We start from the raw sequence: 23,356 nt of genomic DNA, 5'->3' as shown, positions 1-23,356 counted from the left end.
AAGGGGAGGGAAGCCCATATCAAACCAAAGAAAACCACTACAAATCAAACCACCATGTGTCATGCCAAATTAAAAAGGGAGTGAGAGGGGATCACTACCAGAAAGCATGCTGCACAGCTCCTGTCCTGGAAAAGGAAGAAAAACAACAAATTTTAATACCTAAAGGGGACACTTAAGCAGATGTAGTAGATAACAAAAATGTCTACACAAGCCACACACACAGACTCACTCAAAACAAAATAAATACTGGAACTAGGCATATAACAGAAATGGACTACCAGTATACAACCAAAGAAAACAAATATAAAAGTGAAACTTAAAACTCAGCTGTGGGCAGGAACCAGAAGTATTAACGCCACCATTGACTGACAGTTTAATCCACTGCTGATATTAAACTAATATAACCACAAAGAAAGTAAACAAAACAAATAAACTAAATAAGCACAAAAAAAAACAAACAAGTTAATCAAAACCAGAGTTGTGGTGAGATGGGGAGGGGCCCAAACAGCATGAGCAGTAGGCACACAACAGGATTACTGTGCCCGTTAAATTTGTTCATAGTATAGGCAGCAGTAGAAAACGGAGCCACTGCACCAGGGCTGGAGGCCATGAATAGTAGTCTCTTGCCCGGCTGGTGGCACATGTCACCGAACTGTGCAATGCAGCCTCACACAGCACAGTAGGAAGTGGAGGCACAAGCTACGGCCTCAACAGCTACAGGAGACAGAATGACTACTTAAATATAAGGCTAATAAGGTTAGCCAACAGTATATAAAAAAACAAAACAAAACATAGACAAGCTTACCCAAGCGAAGACAGCTTAACCCCCACGAAACAAACACACACACACACACACACACACACACCCACCATCTCCCAGTGAGAGCAGAGGCCAGACACCACCCACCTCAATGTCCTTCAAAGCTACTCACCAAAACGACATGGCCGACACCCCTGTCAAACTGTCACAATGGCAGTTGACACCATGAAACCTTGTGAAATAGCTTATGTTGCAGCACTCATGCTTACCCATGATTCACCATTTGCTGTCAAAGACCAGAGCACAGCCGAAGGCCCTTGCCCTTTGAACCCCAGGCAACACTGAGTGCACCAGTGCAATGATACCCAAGTAAACTGCTGTGCAATCAGGTCCAGGTGAGATCAAGTAACAGTGGAGGTAAAGCTGCACTCAACCTTCCACAAAAGAAACCCAGAGACAGTAGTTAACTCAGTTCCTTTTCTACACTGTTCCCTTTCCATTTAAGAGGCGGCTGTCTGAGTTACACTCATACTCAGAGGTGGAAGAACACAGGTCCTTACTGTACCTAAGTAAATGGAGAATTCCCCAGACAAAATCTGATACTGGTGAAGTCGCCATTCAAAATTCTATAGTAAAGAAGTATTTGATTTTAATTTTACACAAGCATAAACAATAAAAGTACACATACAAGATGTATTCCTGTGGCTTATACAGTGTCACCCTCCAAACACTGACCTCTAAAGGTCCAGTTCTGCCACTCTTCGTGAGCTCCTGAAGTCGACGGTTTTCAGAGGGGGAAAGAACTGAAAGAAAACTGCTTTACTCTCTTATATTTTGCTTCGTTCTGCTGTTCAGTTTATATTTTATTGTTGATGCACGATGTGTTTATCCGGCGACGCAGCAACTCAGAGGACCCGAATCACGTGACGTCCATAACACCAATAGAAAACGAAGCGCGGACGCGTATGAATAATGGTAGGATTTCATATCGCTAAGGATATTTCTTCATCTGACCAACTAATCTCTTTTTATACGATACTTAGAGATGGGGAAGGTGTAACTCAAAAGACTAGAGGCAAGCAGACAATAACTATATCAAGAGTCGCGATGAATAACGCAGATTAGTTCGCGTTTGCTGCTGGAATGCGGCGAACATTGAGCGCGCAGTAACACGCGCCTATCCCCACTGGTGTAGGGGCAGTACATAAATATAACATTATAAAGAGGTGATCAATCAAAGGTTACGCAGATTACGTTTTGATTATGATTCCACGATCAAACGTTGCCACTAAGTCACATGGCAACACACAGGCTCTCCGTAAAATTAACACTGCAGCAGCAGCACAAACCAACCACTGATGGAGTGGACATTAATTTTACTATTTTGATAAGATATTTTTTATTTTTAAAAAGGGACATTCTTTGGCCATATTAGTACTAATTACTATTTAAGATTTCAATCATGTCGGTTTGATTTACATACATCTGGTTATTTTAATAGTAACTTAGAAATATATCAGTACTTGCGCAGTCTTTTCATTACTCTTACTCGAGTATTTTTATCAATACTTGAACTGCTTGAGTAAATACCATTTTAAAGTTCCAGTTTTTATACTTGAGTACACTTTTTGGGTACTCTACCCAACACTGGTAGATACACACGACTTGAGCAGTCTTCTCAATACTTTACTCTTACTCGAGTATTTGTATCAATACTGTAACTGCTTGAGTAAATACCGTTTTAAAGTAACAATTTTTATACTTGAGTACAATGTTTGGGTACTTTGCCCAACATTGGTGGCTTTCAACTATGAAAATACATTTTTCAGGCTGTCATGCAACATCCTTATTTCTTCAGTGTAAGCACATAGTAACTGATGAGCATAAAGACAAATACCCAAGTGAAGTACAGAGCCCTTGACATTGTACTTCAGCAATTAGATATGTAAAAATACTTTTTAACCACTGCCTACACTAAACAAGAGTTGGACTGACCTTCATGTTCATTTGGAATCATGGGAAATGATGAACAGTTGTACAAGTCACCCTGTAAGACATGAAAATCATATTGTGCTGATACAACAGCTGCTGAGAAATAGCATCAACAACCTAGCCATGTAAGAAACTCTTTGAACTGCTGACACATCATCAAACAGCTTTTACCCCCATGGTAAATATATAAATGCATTAAATTCAAATGGTCTCTCAGGTTTGCGTATTAGCTCCATGATGTTTCTAGCCTTGTGTTGGACTTCATCAGTCCATATGTTTTTGGGGGTCATTGATTCCGTTGTACTCATTGTGGACAGCTGGATGCAGACACTTTCACTGACTCAGCACACATTGCTACTGTGTACATGTGCATGTCCTGCTACACTATTAGGACCGAGTTTCTGCTGACTTTTGTTATAATGGAACTGTTTAAGACAATAGATATTGGTCCAACTGAATTCAGCTGCCTTTATTTTGAAAATCAGAAAACATTGCATCCCCCAGATGTAACTTTGCAGAACCACAATGGAATAAATAATTCAGGGTTGGTTCCATGTTGTAGTCTGGTAGAACCAGATTTATTTGTAGTTTCAGTGTTACAGCCACATGTTGAATGCTGACGGTCAAGTTCATCCCCAGAGTCAAGAGCACTACAGAGCCATGGACTGTATACGTACATATGTATATAATATATACACAGTGCTTATATACACACACTGCTGCATTAAGATTTTGAGCAGTGAGACACTGCTGTGCAGAGGAAACATCTTCAGATGGCAACAGACGTGTTGACACAAACAGCAACAGAACTGTCAAAGGACAACAAAGATTCAAACCTGACTGGAATGTGCGCACGCACACAAATCTGTACTTTGAGGGCCAAATGAAGAGGCTAAGATGGGAGGTGATGGGTCATGTGATCACTGTAATAACAAAAGAATTTTTTATTGTTTTTTTGGTAGTGCGGCTACATTATGTACAGTACAAATATGGGCAACTTCATGTGGTTCTCACTCTCTCACACACACACACACACACACACACACACACACACACACACACACACACACACACACAATTGTCATCCCTGTCCTGTTTGGCTGTGGAAGAGGGGGATGGCAGCCAGACTGGCAGGCATAGCAAGGGCGAGGGCGCTCATGGTGGAAGTGTTTTTTCTCTCAGCAGCATCCTCCTGATGTAGGCTTGACAGTTGTGCCGGGAGTCAGCTTCATGTTGGGTTTCTCACCCCCACCAGCTGTAGCCCCAGGGCCCATCCTCTTCTTGATTTCAGCCGCCATGGTCATGAAGGCCTGTTCCACATTTGTGGCATTTTTGGCGCTGGTTTCTAGGAAAGGGATGCCTAGAGAGTCTGCAAACTCCTGGACACAATAGAGGAGAGAAGGTGCCAAGCAATTTAGTTGTTTGTGTGTGTGTGTGTGTAGTGACAAAACATCAACAGTAGAGAGGTACACAGGACATGCTTTGAGCTGAGAATGCTCCAAGCAAAGTTCCATACATTCAGGAATAAGGAGTTTTAATTACCATAGCAACCTAAAAATCCATCTTATTACATGAAGTGGAACTGTGTTGCCACAGTGTTCCCAAACCATGTTTGCATGTGAGCCAGAGCAGCATCATGGAACAGGACTCTTCATGGGGGGGTTACAGTGAAGGTGGTAATTAACTTGTCATCTCCCAGCAGCAGACACCAACAGATCTTCAGCTTCACTCAGCAGTGTTGCTAGTGTGCTCCATTGATCAGTTGATGACACAATGACGACTAAATACACTGAAAATCCTAAAAACAAGTGACAGCCAACTATGTTCAGACGAGACATGGCCCACTCTCACAGACAGCTGTTTCCTTGCATCAGCTGAAGCTGCCACATACTCACTCATAAAACCTCTCTGCTGAGTCTTATAAATTGTTTTATGCTGGGGGAAGAAGGGAAACTGAACCCAGCATATCAAATGTTCCAGGGTCCTTACCTTGGCTGTTGTGTAGTCCACCACCTTCTTTGTGGTCAGGTCACACTTGTTTCCCACTAAGAGCTTGTTGACATTTTCACTGGCATAGCGGTCGATCTCTTGCAGCCACTGTTTGACATTATTGAATGACTCCTAAGACCAAAGACAGATGTTCTAAGTAAGAGATCTACGAAGGTTGAGTGGAGGTGCACGCACACAACCATGTTGGGTGGTGTGCTACAGGAATAATGCGGAGGGGACAAACTGTGATTGGCTGAGTCCTCTACATTCTAGAAGGAAGTTTTCTGAACTAAGAGCTTAACTGCAAGGATTCACACTTTGGTGGGCTAGAGGCAGGAAGGGATGTAGTGTTATGCTTACCTGGTCTGTGACATCATACACCACTATGATGCCATGAGCACCTCGGTAGTAGCTGGATGTAATGGTACGGAACCTCTCTTGGCCTGCTGTATCCCACTGTCAGAGGAAAGAGAACCAGTGTGTTCAGGTGATGAGCTCATTCCCTCAGTAATCCCCTGTGAATCTTTCTGGTAACATTTCTGACCAATGAGAGAAGAGCTTCCTTGTCCAAATGGAGACAAAGTTATCCACATGCTGTTTGTGGGCGAAATTAGATGTGTTGCTCTGACAGCTGTCCATAGAAGGACAAAAAAAATGTTGGTCTTGAAAAACTGCCTCTCTGTTTGAGGGGGCTTTCGCACCTTTAGGTCAGTGGATTGGTGTGGTTCAAGGGACAGTGTGTCAAACTATGTTTTTATCATTTATTATTATTATTTATGATTTTTATTTGTTTGAATTTGCTTTCACACTGTCACTTTATCAAGTGCACTAAATGTTGTAAACAAACATCACATGGTAAGAATAGAGAGGCTGTCAGGACTCCACAAACACATCTTTAATGACATTACCCGTGCACAGCTGTCCTATTTTGTTCTTCATGCGGATGCAAATCATAAGGTGATACTTTTGCTTTGTCAGATTTATATGCAACTCATGTTAACTTGCTAACCTTTCAGTCCCCAAACTCCTGTGACTGTATCCACACCTTCAATTTCCATCTTATAAAACCTTATAAAAACAGACCTGTGGTGTTATAAAAGTGCATAATTACACCATATCTTTTTATTTCTGCTTATGAGCTTACAGCTCTAGTTTAAACAAACAGAAACAAACTCGCACACTTACCCTCCTCCCCTCTCTCTCCTCACCACACAATGTCATCACCTGCATGTGTGAGCCAATTAAATTAAGGTTCTGTCCTACATTTGGACCGTTACCTTTCACACATCAAATGAACTGCACCATGGTCTGCTTCCAAGCGGACCAAGACTTTTCAGCAGGACCGTGATCTGGTTGTTTTCTCCAGACCATGGTCCAAGGGGAGCTTTCACATCTATGATTTTTGGTTCAGATTAAAATGAAAAGTCTGCAAGTTCAGACCAAAGGAGGCAGGTGAAATGGCCCTACGACACTTACTTGAGAGCAGCTCAAGACAGATGGCAAGTTACTTACAATCTGAAGCTTGATGGTCTTCCCTTCCAACTCAATGGTTCGGATCTTGAAATCCACACCAATTGTGCTAATGTAGCTTTCTGTGTATGTGTCATCCTACAGAGAGAACGTCACACACACTGTTCACATCTTGCTGCACTTAACATACATGGACATGTTGACTCAGTGTGGGCTGGAACAAAATCAATCAATGTGAATACAGGGAGCAACCATCATATTCAGTTGGCATTAGCAGGGAACTAATATATATATGTTTTTACCTTGTTTTCAATGTTGTCTACTTGTGGCAGAAAAATTAAATATTTCTATGTAAATGGACAGAGAATGGAATGGATCAATTTTGTTTGAAAACGTCATCTATGACCATCACAAGGCAAACAGCAACAGATGCAGATGTTTAGCATCACTACTAGACAGCTAGGATCCATACTATTGTCCTACTGAATGAGCTGGTTGCACATCTGCATGACATCACTGTTTAATAATAATAGTAAGGGAGGTGCAAACAAGAGATACTAATTTGGAAAAACTTACAGCAAATCGAAGAAGGAGGCAAGATTTTCCCACCCCAGAGTCACCGATCAGGAGCAACTTGAATAAGTAGTCACTAATGGGAGAGTACAGGTTAGTCAAGACAGAGATCAACTGCTGGTATGGCTGCCATGGCAACCACTTGACATCCTTCCCAATCCTTCTACAACCTCCTGCGATTTCTGGTTACAGTAGATTAACATTAATGCCATCAGGTCATCTAATAAAGACACAATACAACCATCCTGCTGTGGGTGGGTGTAAGTTGGGTGGTGGTGTTAGACACCTCTGGTCACCCCACTTTCATGCATATGTTGTACATGGGACAGACACTCATCTGCGGGCTAGGACCCATTGCACAGCAACAATAACAAGAGAACATGAATATTCAAACACATCATCGGAAACCTGCAGCTGCTGCACACAGAAAAACTTTAAACAAAGAACACCTCTAATAACTGCCATCAGAGTTCAGATCTCCTGTGTACGAAAATATCAAGTCGAGATAAAATATCAAGTGATGATTTACCAAACAGAACAGTGACCTGCTAAGCAGTTCTTCCTATATACCCTAACAAAAGGAAAACACACACCTACTCCTACTCCTCAAGCACCATGCGCAAAGAGCACTGGTTTATTATTCATGGCACTATACTGTGTTAGTTCCATGGGAAGTCTGTTCATTCACAGCAGAGTACACATACTCCACCATGTTACCCATGTGCAGAGATAGTACCTTGCTAGTGTGTAGTTCGGCCCGTCACGAGTGTCAACTCAGAGCTGCTTACTTTCTCTTTCACAAAGCAACCTTTGGTCTTTGAAATGCAATTTAAATCCATGCTATTAGAATTATAAATGTTTCTTCCTTCTTTGCTTTATTTTTCTGACTCAGTATAATATGGCTGTTTTAAACTTCTAAATATTTTACCTATAAAATTAACCTTCAAATTATAAAATTAAAAATATTATAGTTGTTTAACCAGTTAATGTGTACATATCTATAAGTCAACTGTCAAGTATATACACTGGATTGGTTTTGATTACACTAATAATAAGCTAACTTGAAGAGTGTACTGTGCAATTGTGTACCACTGCTTTGGATCACTTGCTTCAGATCAGTATAGGCAGATACTCAGTATTGAAGTCTATGATAGACCATTAACAGGCGTATTCCGCCGACGAACTTCAATCAGCAATCATCTTGTTGAGCCTTACCCCCGTGACGTATATGTGGTAGGAAAAAATATCGAGAGCGAAAAAACATCCCGAAGCGAGCGAGCGTGAAAGTTAGAAGAGAGAGCGAGCAGCTCCACTGTCTCACAACTGCTCTCTGTCACAATTTACACGCTTGAGACAAAACTTTAATTGCCACAAGATTATTTTTGACCTCTCAATGTTATGTTTTTTTATGCCCTCAATTCCTGATCTTGTGCTCGTTTAGTTTGTATTTGCGCTCTCATAATTTTGACAGCTATCTGATGCCATAGAAGTCTTAAAATCAGATCAGGAGCAAAAATATATAAATACTGATAACTGATAGCATGGTACGTACACAAAAATCTAAAACTGAACATTAAAAAGTCCAGAGAAATCATTACTCATTTCCACAGACAGAGAGAGGACCTCTCTGACAGGAGTCTCTTGTTCTGAATTCTTGGGGACATACATCACTGAGGACCTCACAAGGACAGCCAACTACACTACTCCGGTAAAAAAAAAAAAAAAAAAAAAAGCTCAACAGCAACAGCTCTACTTTTTGAGGACAATCAACGAGAGCAACCATCTGCAAGAGGGAGAGTGTTTTAGCATACTGCATCACATCTTGGTAAGCAATCGGCAAAGAAGCAGAAAGGAAAAATCTCCAGGTACATAAACACATCCCAAAAAAATACAATTGACTCCTTCTGCAGAGCCAGTCTCATTTTGAGAGAAGGAACTGACCCCTGTCACCAGCTCTTCTCGCTGTTGCCTTCTGGGAGGGGACACAGGGTCATTAAGTCCTGCAACTCCAGGCTAAAGCTTTTTTAAGAGCCATCACTGAACTGAAGGCTATCAAACACCCCCACTGCTGCCATTTTGCTTCACCACATACATTTATGGATTAACCCATAAACAATTTCTTTCTTTCTATATTTCATGTCCTACTTTTGTGCAGTAACATAAGAAAATGAGGTGTGTGTGTGATTTTTCAGGTGCTTCACAGCAAATCCTGAACTGTCTTTGAGAAAAAAAGGCTTGCTGATTCTGAATCTAACTTGGCAAAGAATCCGGGCCTCTTCGCAGTGAGGCAATTGTGAACATAGAAAAACAAGAATCAGCGTGATTGTTGGGGGTGATGGGGACTAGAGGCTAAAGGCGTTGTTGAACAGGTTTTTAGGGTTTCAGTCTTAACTGATAAAGAACAGCACCAGCAGAGGAGCAGTAGCAAGACCAGCTGTCCAACTCCCATCAGTCTGATAGGGTCCCCCTTTTTTGAGCCTTGAATAAGGACAGTGACTGAATAAGGGCAGTAAAAAGAATAAGTTGACCAAAAACAAGTTTAAAGAATGTCAAAAGTTCAGCTTGGTTAAAATGTAAGGCCTTCCCACTAAGCCTTCAGCTTCAGTGCAACATACAGCTGGGATACAAATCCCAGCTGTATGTTGCACTGAAGCTGAATCCAAGGGAGTAGTAGTAGTAGTAGTGATGGCAAACGATTCCATCACTACATTGGATTCTAAGTCAGGCACCAAAATGATTTAGGTTGTGAGAGTCACTCAATTCAAGTTTGCCTGATTGCTACTTAACTGTGTAATAAATGCTTTAATTTTTATTTTCATATGGTTTTAGATTGTATAAATTATATCACTTTTGATGCGTGAGAATACAGCATCTTGTCGTATTACAGATTACAAGTACAGCTGAACAAGTATGTAGAGGACCGATGTATAAATGTCTCCGGTATCCCTTGACCAGCAATTTATCAGGAGCAGGAATGTCGTTCATTGATACGTTTTTTCCGGGTCTAAGTCGATTCTGTTGTGTCAAACATAGATGTAACTTGGGGGTTCTTTCAGGCCAGATAACTGATCCGGGAGTGTGTGTGTTACGGAACAAATCTCCTGATGTCACTTTGAATCGGCTCCAGCGCCCACCCCCGACAGTCAGACCTGAAATGTGAATGTTTAAATTCTACTGATCTGTCGGCTACAGTTTTGCAACCACGTACCACGGACTAATACGAGCTTCACTGTTAGCCGCTAACTACGCTAACTTCCCTGTTCACCCTGGCTAGCAACTCAGATGTAACACAATGCACTCGATAATGACACTTACTATTCGGGATTCATTGTTGATTCGTTGAATAACGTCCCTTGTCTGCTGAAAAGACCCCCTTTTCTCTGTGCAGGTACCCAGCGCAGTCTAGAAGTTAGAACGGGAGCGCTGGCTAAGGTTAGCATACACGGCTATCCAAACCACGGCACGACCGGCTGCTTATTCCTCAGTAAAAATCCAAAATCAAAATGGCTGCAAATCCGACCAAGAAACAGCCAACATTAGCCAGCAGGTCAACTTCGTTAGGACGGACACAACATAAGCTTGTTTTTAGCTGGCTATTAAAGTGGGCTGCTGCCGTCAACCTTCCGTGAGCAAAGGTTGTATATGATATCTCGGCCCTGTTGTCTCCTTTTGGTGTGTCGCTACTGCATCAGCCAACTGTCAAAACGATTACGTCATTTAGTGAAACGTGGCAAAGCAAAGTCAGTGTCACGTGTCAAAAAATATTTATGCTGAAATACTTAATAAATCTCAAAATGCCGTGTTTGTGTAGGTGTCTCCGAACAGGGTGACTTTTAAAAGACATTCCTATTTAACTGAAGCTGCCTGTCCTAGGTTTGGATGTGCCGCCTGATGATTCTCATGTTATGATTGGACCGGCTACAAGTCGGAGTATAAATGAAATACATCATCACAAGCGAGTCCATTTGCACAATCTTCAAAAAAAAAAAAAAAAAAGGTTACATATCCAGAAACGTCTGACTTGAGCTCAAATGTTTTTGTTAAAGTCTTGAGGAAGATTACAAGATTGAGCATCACAGGAATTTATAATGCCTTCCAAATAGAGCTGGTCTAGAATCATCCATCCATCCATTTTCTACAGCTTATCTTGTTAAGGGTAGCAGGGGGCTGGAGCCTATCCCAGCTGCCTTCGGCAAGAGGTGAGGTACACCCTGGACAGGTCACCATTCCATTGCGGGGCCAACATATAGGCAGACAACCATTTGCTCTCACAGCCACACCTACGGTCAATTTAGAGTATCTGATTAACAGAGTCCCCTCTTGCATGTCTTTTGACTGTGGGAGGAAGCTGGACTACCTGGAGAGAACCCACCCAGGCACAAGAGCATGCGAACTCCACTGGTGCTGGGACCCAGATTCTTCTTACTGTGAGGCAACAGTGCTAACCGTTGCACCACCATGCTGCTGGTCTAGAACCATCCATCCATTTTCTTCTGCTTATCCTGTTCAGGGTCGTGGGGGGGCTGGAGCCTATCCCAGTGGCTTTCGGACGAGAGGCGGGGTACACCCTGGACAGGTCAGCTGTCCATCACATGGCCAACATATATTGACAGATAACCATTCACACTCACAGTCACACCTACGGTCAATTTAGAGAATCAATCAGCCTCATCCCCATTTGCATGTCTTTGGACTGTGGGAGGAATATAGAGTACCTGGAGAGAACCCATGCAGGCACAGGGAGAACATGCAAATTCCACACAAAGATACTGTGCCCAAGCTGGGACTCAAACCCAGAACCTTCTTGCTTTGAGGCGACACTACTAACGATTGCACCATCATGATTGTCTAGAACAATACTCTTTAATTACACTGCCTGTTTACCAAGGCTGAAACAACAGAGAAGGCTTGGGCTCTAGGTGGAGCACCATCTGCACTTTGACTGGTTGTGGTGAGAGTGATGCCCATCATACTCTCCTCCCTCACCATGGTGTCATTCAAACACCAAGACCACTAGATCTGTTCATCCAAATGTCTCTCTGGCTCAGGTTTGAAGTCAGGCTTTTAATCACTGAAAGGTCACATGTATTACTATACCAAGTGAAAAAGTGGGGAACTTCAAATGCATCAGTCTCCAAAGACATTGTCTGAGGCAAATTCTGCCTGTAGGTTTGTAACGAAGAGCCCTTCGTTACGATAGTAATGTATAAAGGTTGCTCTGGGGTTGTTTTCAACAGTATTTCACAATTAGCACAGCACTTTAATAATGGCACTTGCACTTTAAGATCAGCACTTAATTGAAGTTTGCACAGTAAGTTAAAGAGCAGATTTGCACACGGCTACCTATCCAGCTTGCGGCATCTTTATTTATTGATTATGCATATTTATTTAATTATTTAACCGTGCATTGGTGGCGGTGGTCCTCAGGCGGATGCGGCTGCGCATAATAATAAATCAAGGGTGAATTTTAGACTCTTAATTTCTGGGGGTTGTTGATGTGGTGTCAGGAGCTAAGAGTTTCTGTGGATAGAGGGAGATCCCTGCTCTTGGTAGGGGCTAGGGGGGAATACTATAAGCGGGTATGTAAGGCGCCAGTTTCCATCTGCCCGAGTTGATGGTTGGACCTCTGTCACGTCTTGTCTTGATTGCCTAGAATAAAAAGTCTTCTTGGGAAGAATTGCTGGACTGGCCTCTCTGTTTATTCCATGCCACCTCCACCGCAAAGAGGTTCAACTGTTCACAAGGTTGCTGCTTTAAATTCTCAGTCCTATAAAACTATTGGATCTGATCCCTTATGCAGTCAGGCCTCAGACTTTGTTACAAGTCACAAAAGCTCCGTGACTCTTACCGTCAGTCACCATTTATTGGCTTTAACATGACAATTCCTGGTAAAATTAAAAAAACAACACTGCTCCATGGAATGTGGACTAGTAAACAAAAGTATTACATGTATCTGTAAAATATAATTCAGATGTGTAGTATACCAGCCCACTGACAACCTGTCCAGGGTGTACCCTGCCTCACACCCAAAAGCTGCTGGGATAGGGTCCAGCCCCCCCGCGACCCTTGACAGGATATGCGGAAGAAAATGGATGGATGGACTATACCAGCCCAAACTCACTGAAGTTGTTCTGCTGGCTCTCCAAACACAGACACATGTGGGCTCTTCATATACAAACAAAGACAAAATAGCAGAATTTCAAAAACAGCCTTGAACTTAAGTAAAACTTTATATTTTGAATCTAAAACAAACTAACATCAGGTTGAGTTTTGGGAATGACAAAGTGCAGTTTTATTTAAAAGAATGTTGACAAACTGAAGTAAAAGGTCTATAACAGTTTTCACACACACGTATTTACAGGAAAAGCCTCCATTGTGGCATAAGTGTGATTTTTCAGGGTTTAGATTTTGTTGACACTAGCTGCAGGAAGCGTGGACTTGTCCAAGTCATCAAAGTAAGGGTGAGTCATAGCCTCCCAGGCAGAGATCCTCTTGGGTGGATTGTAGGTCAACATTTTCTGCAGATTAAAGAAAAGTGTGTGATGGAGAGTAGTTACAGTGTGCAGCAACATATCTTACATTCAGCAGTATAGACAAGAGCCAGTCGTATCCAGATACTGTGATGGACATGTTAGTCTGACTCATATGGAACTCAAAGCAATGATACTGAATGTCATTGGCTCTTTCCTTGGTAATCATAAATAGCTAGTTGTAGCCTTTTTTTTTTTTTAAGTCTTTATTTTTTAAGTTTTCATTCTTTCCCTGCCTGTGCTCTTCTCAATACACTTCAACACCATGTTTTTTTTTGGCCATTTGTTGAGTACTCTGGGCAGGTTACCTAGCAATGCTGTGTTAACCTGTTGGCATGAGTGTGACTTGAAATTGCCATCCATCATTTGTTTGCTAGCTATGCTGAAAAAACTAAGCACAGAAACTGCACAATGCAATTGAAAGGATTGTCATTTTGTTTCTCAAATGTAAAGTCTGTCTCATCTGTCAAACAGCCATGGCCTTATTAAAAAGGGCAATTTAGATTTTCATTTCAAGAACGCATAAATGCTACGAGAAATGTTTTCTTCACTTAACAGCTGGACAGGCCCACACCACAAACCCAGGAATTGCAGGAGTTGAAAAGACCCGGATATTTAGGGCATGTTTCCACTGGCTCACTTTGGGTCGGGTTGGGTCACTTTGGGCCTTTCCACTGGCCCCTACACAGTACTAATATTACTATTTTGGTCCCTGCTCCGCTGGGGTTCCAAGCGAGCTGAGTGGCGACTAAAATGTGACGTAAATACAGCTAACTGGGTAACTTACCCGCTTACGTCGTCTACTTCGTATCATCTTAGCCTTGGTGGAATACTTGTCGATCGCTTGGTAAAGTCTTTCATACTTTTCTTGGGTGTTCAGTTTCCTGCTTGAAGCCTTGCCTGCCTGTCATCCCTTACTATTAGTTTAAGCAAAAACCACTGACCGAGCAACAGGCATAACGCTGCCTCTATGTTGTCCATTATTGTTGTGTCTCACACAAATTATGCAGGGCAACCCTCAGCCAGTAAGAGTTCACCCACACTGACGTGGTAGCCAGTGCTAGCGACCCGGGCCAAAGTGAGCCAGTGGAAACACGCCCTTACTCCTAATTCTTACCGCCAGGAGGTCCAGGCCATTCTTATCCAGGTTTTTCACCGTGGATGACAGGTTGCCAGACTTCCATTTAGGGAACGTGTTTTTGTAGTCAGGTAGGCTCTCAACCTCAGGCCACACTTCATTGTTCGGAGTTCCCAGAGTCCTACAGCAGAAATAAATACACATCAGCTCAGCATTTCTACTCTGTATAACAGACAACTGAACAAGGAGGCCACCTCCATCATTGCCAACACACCCCATCTCTTGCACCCCACCTTTTAAAATCAGGCCTACTTTTTCCCCACTGTCTTTTTGAATCTTAATTTCTCAGATTAAGATCAAATTTCTAGGATTTAAGTCAACCAACACATCTTGGTTGACTAATTTTATTAATCCTGTACATGTGTTGATGTAGCACGTTCCTCCATATAAAATTAGCATGGCTGCATTAGCAAATTAGCACTGCTGGTCCAATGAGATTTGTCAAATTATGTAGGGTAAAGCTAACATTATTAATGTTTACATTACCTTTCATCAATTCAGTTTTATCAACATTCCAGGTCCAGCTTGGTCCATTTACCTTTGCAAAAAATTTAAACCTCTGTGTACTGATCAAACACCAGCCACACAAAGTGAAAGGGGCAATCAAAGTAATACTACTTTGTACAGGTTGTTATCTTTGTCATATCTTGTTTTTCTACCTGAAAATCCTGAAAAGCTGGTCTATCTCAGAGTCTCCATGGAACATTGGCTTCTTGGTGGCAAGTTCAGCAAAGATGGTCCCAGTGCTCCAAACATCGACAGGGGTTGAATATCGGGGTGAACCAAGGAGAACCTCTGGAGCTCTATACCATAGCGTTACAACCTGGAAACACAAGGTCATGAACTCACAGCTTGTGGGAGTCTTTCTCTGCCGACTGTGTTGTTGCAGAGTCAACCATGGGTACCTGAGGGGAAGATGAATGGGTTCTCACCTCATGGGTATAGACTCGGACTGGAACACCAAAGGCCCGAGCCAAGCCAAAGTCTGCCAGTTTGATGACTCCCTTGTTGTCGATGAGAAGATTCTGTGGCTTCAAGTCCCGATGGAGGACTCGGCGACAGTGACAGAAGTAAATACCTTCCAAGATCTGGTACAGGTAGCTCTGAAGGTTGTGATAGGTGAGAGGGAACAGGTTTCATGTTATGTAACTAAATGGTTTCTTAAAGTTTGGCATTTGTTCAAACAATTTTTCCAACACCATATGCAACTCATGATGGTCCACTTTGCTTCCACAGCAAACCACATTGCTGGGAAAAGCTGCAAATCTATTTTTGATGGACACAGCCTCAATGTGCACAGATTAGATTAAGCCAGAGAGGAACTCTTTGCACAACTGGCTAAGTATAATGGCAAATAAAACACCATGTGTATGCTCCTGATTGCAAAAAACAGACCCGAAAATGATGCACACTATGTGCACATTATACAGACACATTTATCAAGAGCAGAACCAAATAAGCAGAATTTGAGTAGGTTAACAAAGTCGGGCAGACAGCTAGATATTGCAGCTGTGTGGATAACAGACGTGATTGGCTGATTGACGCCAATTGTATGAAGACTTCCCATCTGAGTTGATCTACTGTATGAATATTGACGAGCTGTCTGTCAAAAGGAGTGTTGCCACTATTCCTGGTAAAATGACACGCAGTGGCAAGCAACCACATAGGAATCAAAAATCAGACATGACACTGACTGGCAGGTCTCATTGAAAAGCAGCTGATTCACTCCAGTCCCTGGCCGGGCAATTTGTGCATCGCTACACATATTTAGTCACCACTCCACTTGACTGTGCAGAATAAGGCACTCACTGTTTCTAAAATCCAGTCCCTCCAAAAAATGCGATGATATGATCACATAATTCAACGCATAATCAGCCAGAGTCCGCACATTTATGTGGGGGCTGTCACACATGTCTTCCCATAAAGTTGAAAAATGTTGCTTTTACATCACAGAAGAGCAGCCATTTTTCTCCTGTTGCCTTGGGAAAGTTGTTAAGTGACATCATCGGAAAGCTGCAAACCCTGCGAAGGAGACATGATTATGTCTGCAAATCAATCTCATTTGCCAAGACAAATAAGCTTGGAATTAATTTCACTCATCAACATTTTGTAAAGACTTTAATTATTCCCAGCACTTTCTGTGATGTATGCTTGCTTATCAATAAAAATGACTTTATATTAAAGTCATAGCCTCGTGACAACAGAGTGTTGGGGGAGTCTTTTTTTTCTTCTTTTTTCATCAAACTGCAGTTTTTGCAAGTTCCTGCAATATCGGCACATATCATCGGCATATTCCATTATCAAGAATTTTTTCCTGCAACAATCACATAAAAAAAAAACTTCATTTTTCTGGAAGGACTGAAGATCAAACAAAGTGCATTTCAATTAGTATGCCAAAAATACTATAAACTAACTTGAATGTTTATTCAAGCAGATGACAGAACTCAACTAAAATGCTTGTGAATCCTGCTCAAAGCTGAAGCTCATTCTGAAACAAACAGTTGCACCATATATATATATATATATGTGTGTGTGTGTGTGTGTGTGTCCCATCGACTTGTCAGACCTAACTTCTGCAATCACTCCCTCCAAGCCTACTTAAGGATGCCTAAGGCATCCTTCTGTGCCATAAGCCTTTAAGGTGGCTGTCATTAACCCTTTACTTTAAAAAAAAAACAAAACCTTCTCTTGACCCAGGTGAATTAGCCAACTATAGGCCTATGTCCAACCTCCCCTACATCTCCAAGATCCTTGAGAAGGTTGTCCTGGAGCAGCTACATGAACATCTGCACAGCAATGCTTTCCAATCTGGATTCAGAGAACATCATAGCACTGAAACAAGTACAGAGACAACTCGTCTCTGATTAGGAATATCCTTTCCCCAGAGTGATGCTGAGAAACTAATGCATGCATTTATCACTTCTAGGCTGGACTACCGCAACTCTCTCGTCAGGATGTCCGAAGAACTCTCTAAAGAGTCTCCCGCTAGTCCAGAATGCTTCAGTGAGGGTTTTGACAGGAGTTAGGAAGAGAGAACACATCTCTGCCACTTTAGCTTCTCTCCACCAGCTTCCTGTAGGATTTCGAATCGACTTCAAAATCCTTCTGCTGACTTGTAAGGCTCTTAATGATAAAGCTCCATCCTATCTGAAAGTGCTAATTATCCCTTACTGTCCTACCAGAGCACTCCGCTCCCAGAATGCAGGTCTATTAGTGACTCCCAGTATCTCTAAAAACAGACTGGGAGGTAGAGCTTTCAGTTACCGGGCTCCTTTACTGAGGAACCAGCTCCCTCCATGGGTCAGAGAGGCAGACACTAACTACATTTAAGTCTTGACTTAAGACCGTCCTCTATGACAGAGCTTTCAGTTAGGACTGGTTCAGGTAGCGCTGAACCATTTTATAGCTATGCTGCTATAGGCTTAGACTGCTGGGGGACACATTTGGTTACATGGAGCCTTCTCCTCTCAGCACATTTTTTAACTGTCATTACCATTACCTGTTGCACTTTGTAGTTTGGCCTTGGTGTCTCATAGTCTGTTTCCACAGATCCACTGGAGCTCCATCTCTCTGAACCAACCACTGTCAGCATCACCCCCCCCCCCTTTCCCCTGCTGTACACCGGCCTGCGCTCCCCTCCCATGAACCAGTCTGCCATCCAGTCCTCCCATCAAGCTGGCTTGCTCTCCCTGCCCCCTTGCCTACCAGAAGTCCACATTCTGTGTTATAAACTGTTTTCTTGTCTGTAGCAACATCTACTGCACGTCTGTCCATCCTGGGTGAGGGATCCCTCCTCTGTTGCTCACCCTGAGGTTTCTCTGATTTTTCCCTGTTAAAAAGGGTTTTCTATGGAGTTTTTCCTCAGTTGGTGTGAGGGTCTAAGGGCAGAGGATAATGTTATGATGCCATGTGAAGCCCTTGGAGACAAACTGTTTGTGAAAACGGGCTATACAAATAAAATTTGCCTTGCCTTTCAGACCTTGCAAAACCAGCCTTCTGAAACAGGTCCCTTAAGCCCCTTTCACACTGCACCAAAATGCGGGTCAACACAGGTTTTGGAGCACTCTAAAAGGGTTGAATTGGCATTTCGACCCGTGTCGACCGTCTCGCCTAGCGACCCAGGTGATTTGTGGCACGGCTCGCCTGCAGTGTGGAAAAAGGCAACCTGCGTCGTCTCAGGTTTCATGTGACATTCCTGTCGAATCCTGATTTAGTCACTGTGCCACCTGTCAGGCTTCGCCTGTAGCTTCTTCAGCTCCTGTCCAGACTAGCCAAAAACTCCATCATCCTTCGCTGCATTAGCGCTCGGACATTTTCTAGTTTGTATGCTTTGCAAGACACATTGCAATGCACGCAACGAAAACACTAACGTTCAACTTGACGATGTCCATGTTGCCATTTGTTTACCTCTCAGTGTTCCGGCACACATTTATGTGTAATGATGACGTCTGCGCGACGACATACGATAGAGAAAAACACAGGCACGCAGCCCTCAGAGCGGAGGTTAAGACCTTCTGGAAGCTTGAATGCACACTAATGCCAAGCAAACGCGGGTCCAAAAACCTGCGTTGACACGCTATTTTCAGTGTGAAAAGGGTATTACTGACGCAGACTTGAAAATGTATGTACACAATCTGAAACCTGACAAAATATGGTTGAAGCCTCCGCTCACATCGACACTGCTAAATAGTAAGATGTGCATGGAAATGACTGAATGTCATGAGACTTTTTCCTGTTTTAAAATCTTTTGATAAGTGAAGGCCACTAACTTACATCGAAGACACGCCTGATGGGCTGAATCCATGCAGATTAAAAAAAAATTGTTATGGTACAACAGTTTGTTGTCACTGTGATTGTTTAGATGTTGAGACACTGTCATGGCCTCCTTGTTCTCTAGAAATCTAGTGGGAGAGGGGCTTGTGACCCATAATTGAAATGTCAAATATTATGTAATTTTAACATATTTATGAACTGATTTTCTGGTGTTAAAGTTTTACACTTTTTGTCAGCAGAATCATGATTTGCAGATTTGTACTCTGGGTTCTAGGGGTGTAACAGTACCTGTAAACTCCTCTTAAAACATTTCAGATATACCCAACAAATGCAGTTTTGGATGTGTTACACTTCAAATACTAGCTCCCACACAAACATATTAAAAGGGCAGGATTCTCAAGGTTTGTCCACAAAGTTAGTTGCACAAGTCACAATTTACTAGTTCTCAATGGACTGTTTTTCTGGTAGAGTGACCTCTGGTGGTAAGTGATGTGTACTATAATACAACTCATCAAATTACTATTTCAATGAAAAGTAGCATTCGTATTTAACACAAAAATTTAAGGATTTTCACATACTTTTCTAAATAGGCCAAAACTCAGCTGTCATACAATATTTAATTGATTTCACAGGATTGCTCATGATCACATGCTTTCTCTTTCCAAATGAACATTTAAAATATTTTTTCCAAGTGTTTAATACCATCATTAAATAAACAATCAATGACAAAAATAACAAATAAGGTCTAGAAACCTGGATCATTTATCCTAAGATAAATATACTCAAATAATGGGACAACCTGAAATCCAACAGCTGCTAAAGTCAACTAATAACATGACTAAGTAATATGAGGACTTCTAAAAGTGAAACCCAGCAGGATCTTGGGCACCAGAAAAGCTGTTTGAGGCAATTTCTGCCTGCAATTTGAAGTCTGAACTGTTCTATATGCCAATCAGATTCAACTTCCTTGGATCACCAGGCCAAAGGCTGAATGCTAGGACTTCAAAATAATATCATGATTTGAAACTTTACTTTAATTACAATAAAAACACTGATGCACTTTTTCCACTGTCCTAATCGCTCCTTTACAAGCTCTAAAAGAGAAAGCATTACCTACATTAACCCCCATTAGCAAGAGTCTATGAGGGGTTCTAAATGCAGGGATTAAAGTGAAAAAGAAAAAATTCATTTGACTCAACTTTTTTCCCCTCAGGCCAAGTCATGAATGTACAGTCTACGCTTTACATCTGTACAGTCATTCACTAATGAAGCGTCCAAGACTTCACTGACAGTGCCACAGTAACATGTCCATGCAAAAATGCCACTACATGAAAGTTTGTTTCATGCTGTTATTTATATATAGATATATATCTCTATCTAGATCAGGGGTGGCTGATTAACACACATTTAGCCACAGAAGAGTGTTAATCAGTGGAATCACCTGTTAAAGTGTTTGGTTGGAAGGAAAACCTGCATACACACGGCCCTCCATTGCCCACCCTTGATCTAGATAAATAGATATCGATCGAAATAGATAGAGACAGAGAATGCAAAACACTTAATCCGATTACTTGCCAGAATAATTTATAGATTACTAAAAGAATCGATAGCTGCAACTCTAATTAGATTTGTAACTAAATACATGTCCACAGATATGATGCTTCTTATATTTCAAGTAGTCAACAACCTTGATACAACATAGAATCATGCAACAAATAAAGCACTAATATAGCAATAGTGTTCTGTTTCATATTTTTTAAAAATTGCATGTATGGGTGGCGCAGAGACAATAGCACAAAAGGAGAGAAATTAAGACAAAGTAACAACAAAGGTAGTTCATTGATGAGATGTGTGTCATATTAAGACGTAGCACTACACCAAGTGCCAAAATAATTTTATCCAGGATTAACACCTAGCTTTTTATTGATCCAGGTTTCTTTAGACATCTAACAAACATGTGCTCACCTTGACCAACATGGGATCCATGTACTGGCCTGAGGGGATGGAGTCCAGGTACTTCTTCAGGTCCATGGACAGGAACTCAAAGATGAGGTAAAGGCGAGACTCCTGCATCAGGACATCCAGGAGTCTGGAGACACACATTAATACTACATGAATACACATTGACCAGAAATGCTACCCATATAAAAGGTGCATGTCAATGTGCACCTTATTGGAAATAGTTTGTGTAATTTTCAGTGATATGAGCTGAAGAGTTGGCATTTGTCTTAGGGTGGTCATACAGCTAATAACAGCAATGTCTCTTCAGAAAACATGGCTCAGTTTGTCATGATTCTTGCCAGAAATGGTGGTGACCAGTTTCATATAGAAATTTGCTGGGCAGTTCAGTCAGAAGAAATTCTTTCCAATTATCTAGAGTAATGAGGCCATATTTGGGCCATTAAGCATCTAATGGCACACTGATTTGTTCACTCTCTTGCTCTCTCACAAACAGACCTATCAGGATGTGACACGCAGGAAAGTTTCACCCTCACATCCCTGTGTATACACACATGGTCAGAGTAGTGCAGATAATGCAGCCTCAACTCCACACCTACCGTACAACATTAGGATGCTTTAACTCTTGAAGCAGAGAGACCTCTCTGACTGCAGTGCTGGGAACTCCTTCCTCCTCACTCTCGAGACGAATCTTCTTCATGGCCACAATCTGTCCTGTTGCCCTGTGTCTGCCCTTGTACACCACCCCATAGGTACCTGCAATAATACCACAGCCATTCTTGTCCACTGAAGTCACAACACTGTTTATCAACCCTGTAAACTCCAAAACCCACTGACAGGTTTAAAAAGCATGCTCAAACAAAAATTATTTCTACATGTCTTCAACATTTTGCCAAAAATAGGCCGTTATGAGCTGTGCTGGCTGCAGGATGTGAAACTGATAGCAATGTATGTTGTATATTTATTCCATTTCTTGCTGTTTCAACCTTAAATATCATTTTAGTGTTAAAAAAAATTACATTGCATCAAATAAACCGCTAGTGTTGTGTTCGTAATGGAGCCAGAATGAAGTGACAACGAAACTTAAGAGAAAAGTCATCATTTCACTATTGCTTAAAGGGCATACAAGCCAAAGCTGGCTCATTTATGTTTGACGCCAACGATAGTAGGAAGCGTGTCACAGTGGAGTGGAACGAGCAAACTCATCTCTCTTCCGAGAGTCATTAACACCATTGAGCCAAAAGACCATCAAACATCTGTACCAACCTTCTCCAATTTTCTCTATTTTCAGGTAGTCTTCCATTTTTGCCTGAAAGAAAGCATTGTTGTCATTCCCGGAGTACGTTGGAGTTATAAGCTTCGGCTAAAGCTTAGCTCTTCATTAAAGCGTTCTTTGCAGTGTGACATTGATGAGACTTATCCACCCATAACGTTACAAGGTTATGACAAGCTAACCAAACATATATGGATATAAAAGTTATAGGAACGTTAGGTAGAACTCTCGTTAATGCCACCGGTATGTTATTGGGGATCGTGTTTTTTAATCCACGTTACAGTCCTTAGCTGGGTTTCCTTAAAACCGTGGAACTTTGAATTTACTCAACGATTAAATTGGCCGTTTTCCTCACGCGAGTAAGAGCTCAGTAACGTTAGCTAATGCTAACATGCCAGAATTACCGATGTGTTACCCCTTGAGTTGACACTAGTTATTCCATTTTACCAATAACCGTTTTCATCTGAACTGAAGAAACTGTGTACACTTCCTGTGTCAGTGTATGTTGAATACTTACCAAGCTGTAGAGCCTCGCTGTGTAAGCATTAAGAACTATGAGACTGCAGACAGACAACCGTCTACCGCTGGAAGAATGCTGACACTTTTGAATTGACCGCAGCGCAGCAGTGATTCAAAAGCGACCAATCAGATCATATGATATATTTCAAACCCGCCAGTCGGAGAGCGGGAGACTGTCATGTGGATAGAGCGCGAGGGAAGGCGCTTAAGTATATTTGAATGCTTCTCGAAGCAGCCACGGCGTGTAAAATTGTATACTTATAATTAGTACCTCGATGTAAACTTTATGATGATTATGATGATAATGTTAGTGATGGTAAATGAAGGTAGAGTTCCCAAGAAAGATTAAGTCTCCAATTATCTCAGTAAAATCTATTCTA

General features: G+C 41.8%; 2 protein-coding genes across 3 annotated transcripts; both read right to left on the bottom strand.

Moving 5' to 3' along the window:
* Positions 1-3,765: 3,765 nt before the first annotated feature.
* On the bottom strand, positions 3,766-10,504 carry LOC147247676 (ras-related protein ORAB-1-like). The gene is made up of 6 exons (XM_086179759.1): positions 10,100-10,504; positions 6,788-6,860; positions 6,254-6,349; positions 5,102-5,197; positions 4,742-4,873; positions 3,766-4,131 (listed from the first exon to the last, which is right to left on the bottom strand). Exons 1-6 carry the CDS (start codon positions 10,222-10,224, stop codon positions 3,931-3,933), a joined length of 723 nt encoding a protein of 240 aa, XP_086035885.1. The 5' UTR covers positions 10,225-10,504; the 3' UTR covers positions 3,766-3,930.
* A 2,124-nt stretch (positions 10,505-12,628) lies between these two features.
* On the bottom strand, positions 12,629-23,117 carry cdk1 (cyclin dependent kinase 1). Of its 2 annotated transcripts, XM_086180420.1 has the most exons (8): positions 22,975-23,098; positions 22,451-22,493; positions 21,784-21,940; positions 21,191-21,314; positions 15,385-15,555; positions 15,112-15,275; positions 14,432-14,573; positions 12,629-13,302 (listed from the first exon to the last, which is right to left on the bottom strand). In XM_086180420.1, exons 2-8 carry the CDS (start codon positions 22,485-22,487, stop codon positions 13,186-13,188), a joined length of 912 nt encoding a protein of 303 aa, XP_086036546.1. In that variant the 5' UTR covers positions 22,488-22,493; positions 22,975-23,098; the 3' UTR covers positions 12,629-13,185. The 2 variants fall into 2 exon arrangements, with proteins under 2 accessions (XP_086036546.1, XP_086036547.1); XM_086180421.1 differs by lacking the exon at positions 22,451-22,493 and having other exon boundaries at positions 22,975-23,117.
* Positions 23,118-23,356: the final 239 nt, after the last annotated feature.

The sequence above is a fragment of the Aulostomus chinensis genome, chromosome 16 (genome assembly GCF_037954235.1).
Source record: "Aulostomus chinensis isolate RoL2024-O1b breed Wild chromosome 16, RoL_Achi_v1.0, whole genome shotgun sequence".
NCBI lineage: Eukaryota > Metazoa > Chordata > Actinopteri > Syngnathiformes > Aulostomidae > Aulostomus > Aulostomus chinensis.
Note: the sequence above shows the minus strand (reverse complement) of the source record. Positions and strands in the feature narration are given on the sequence as shown.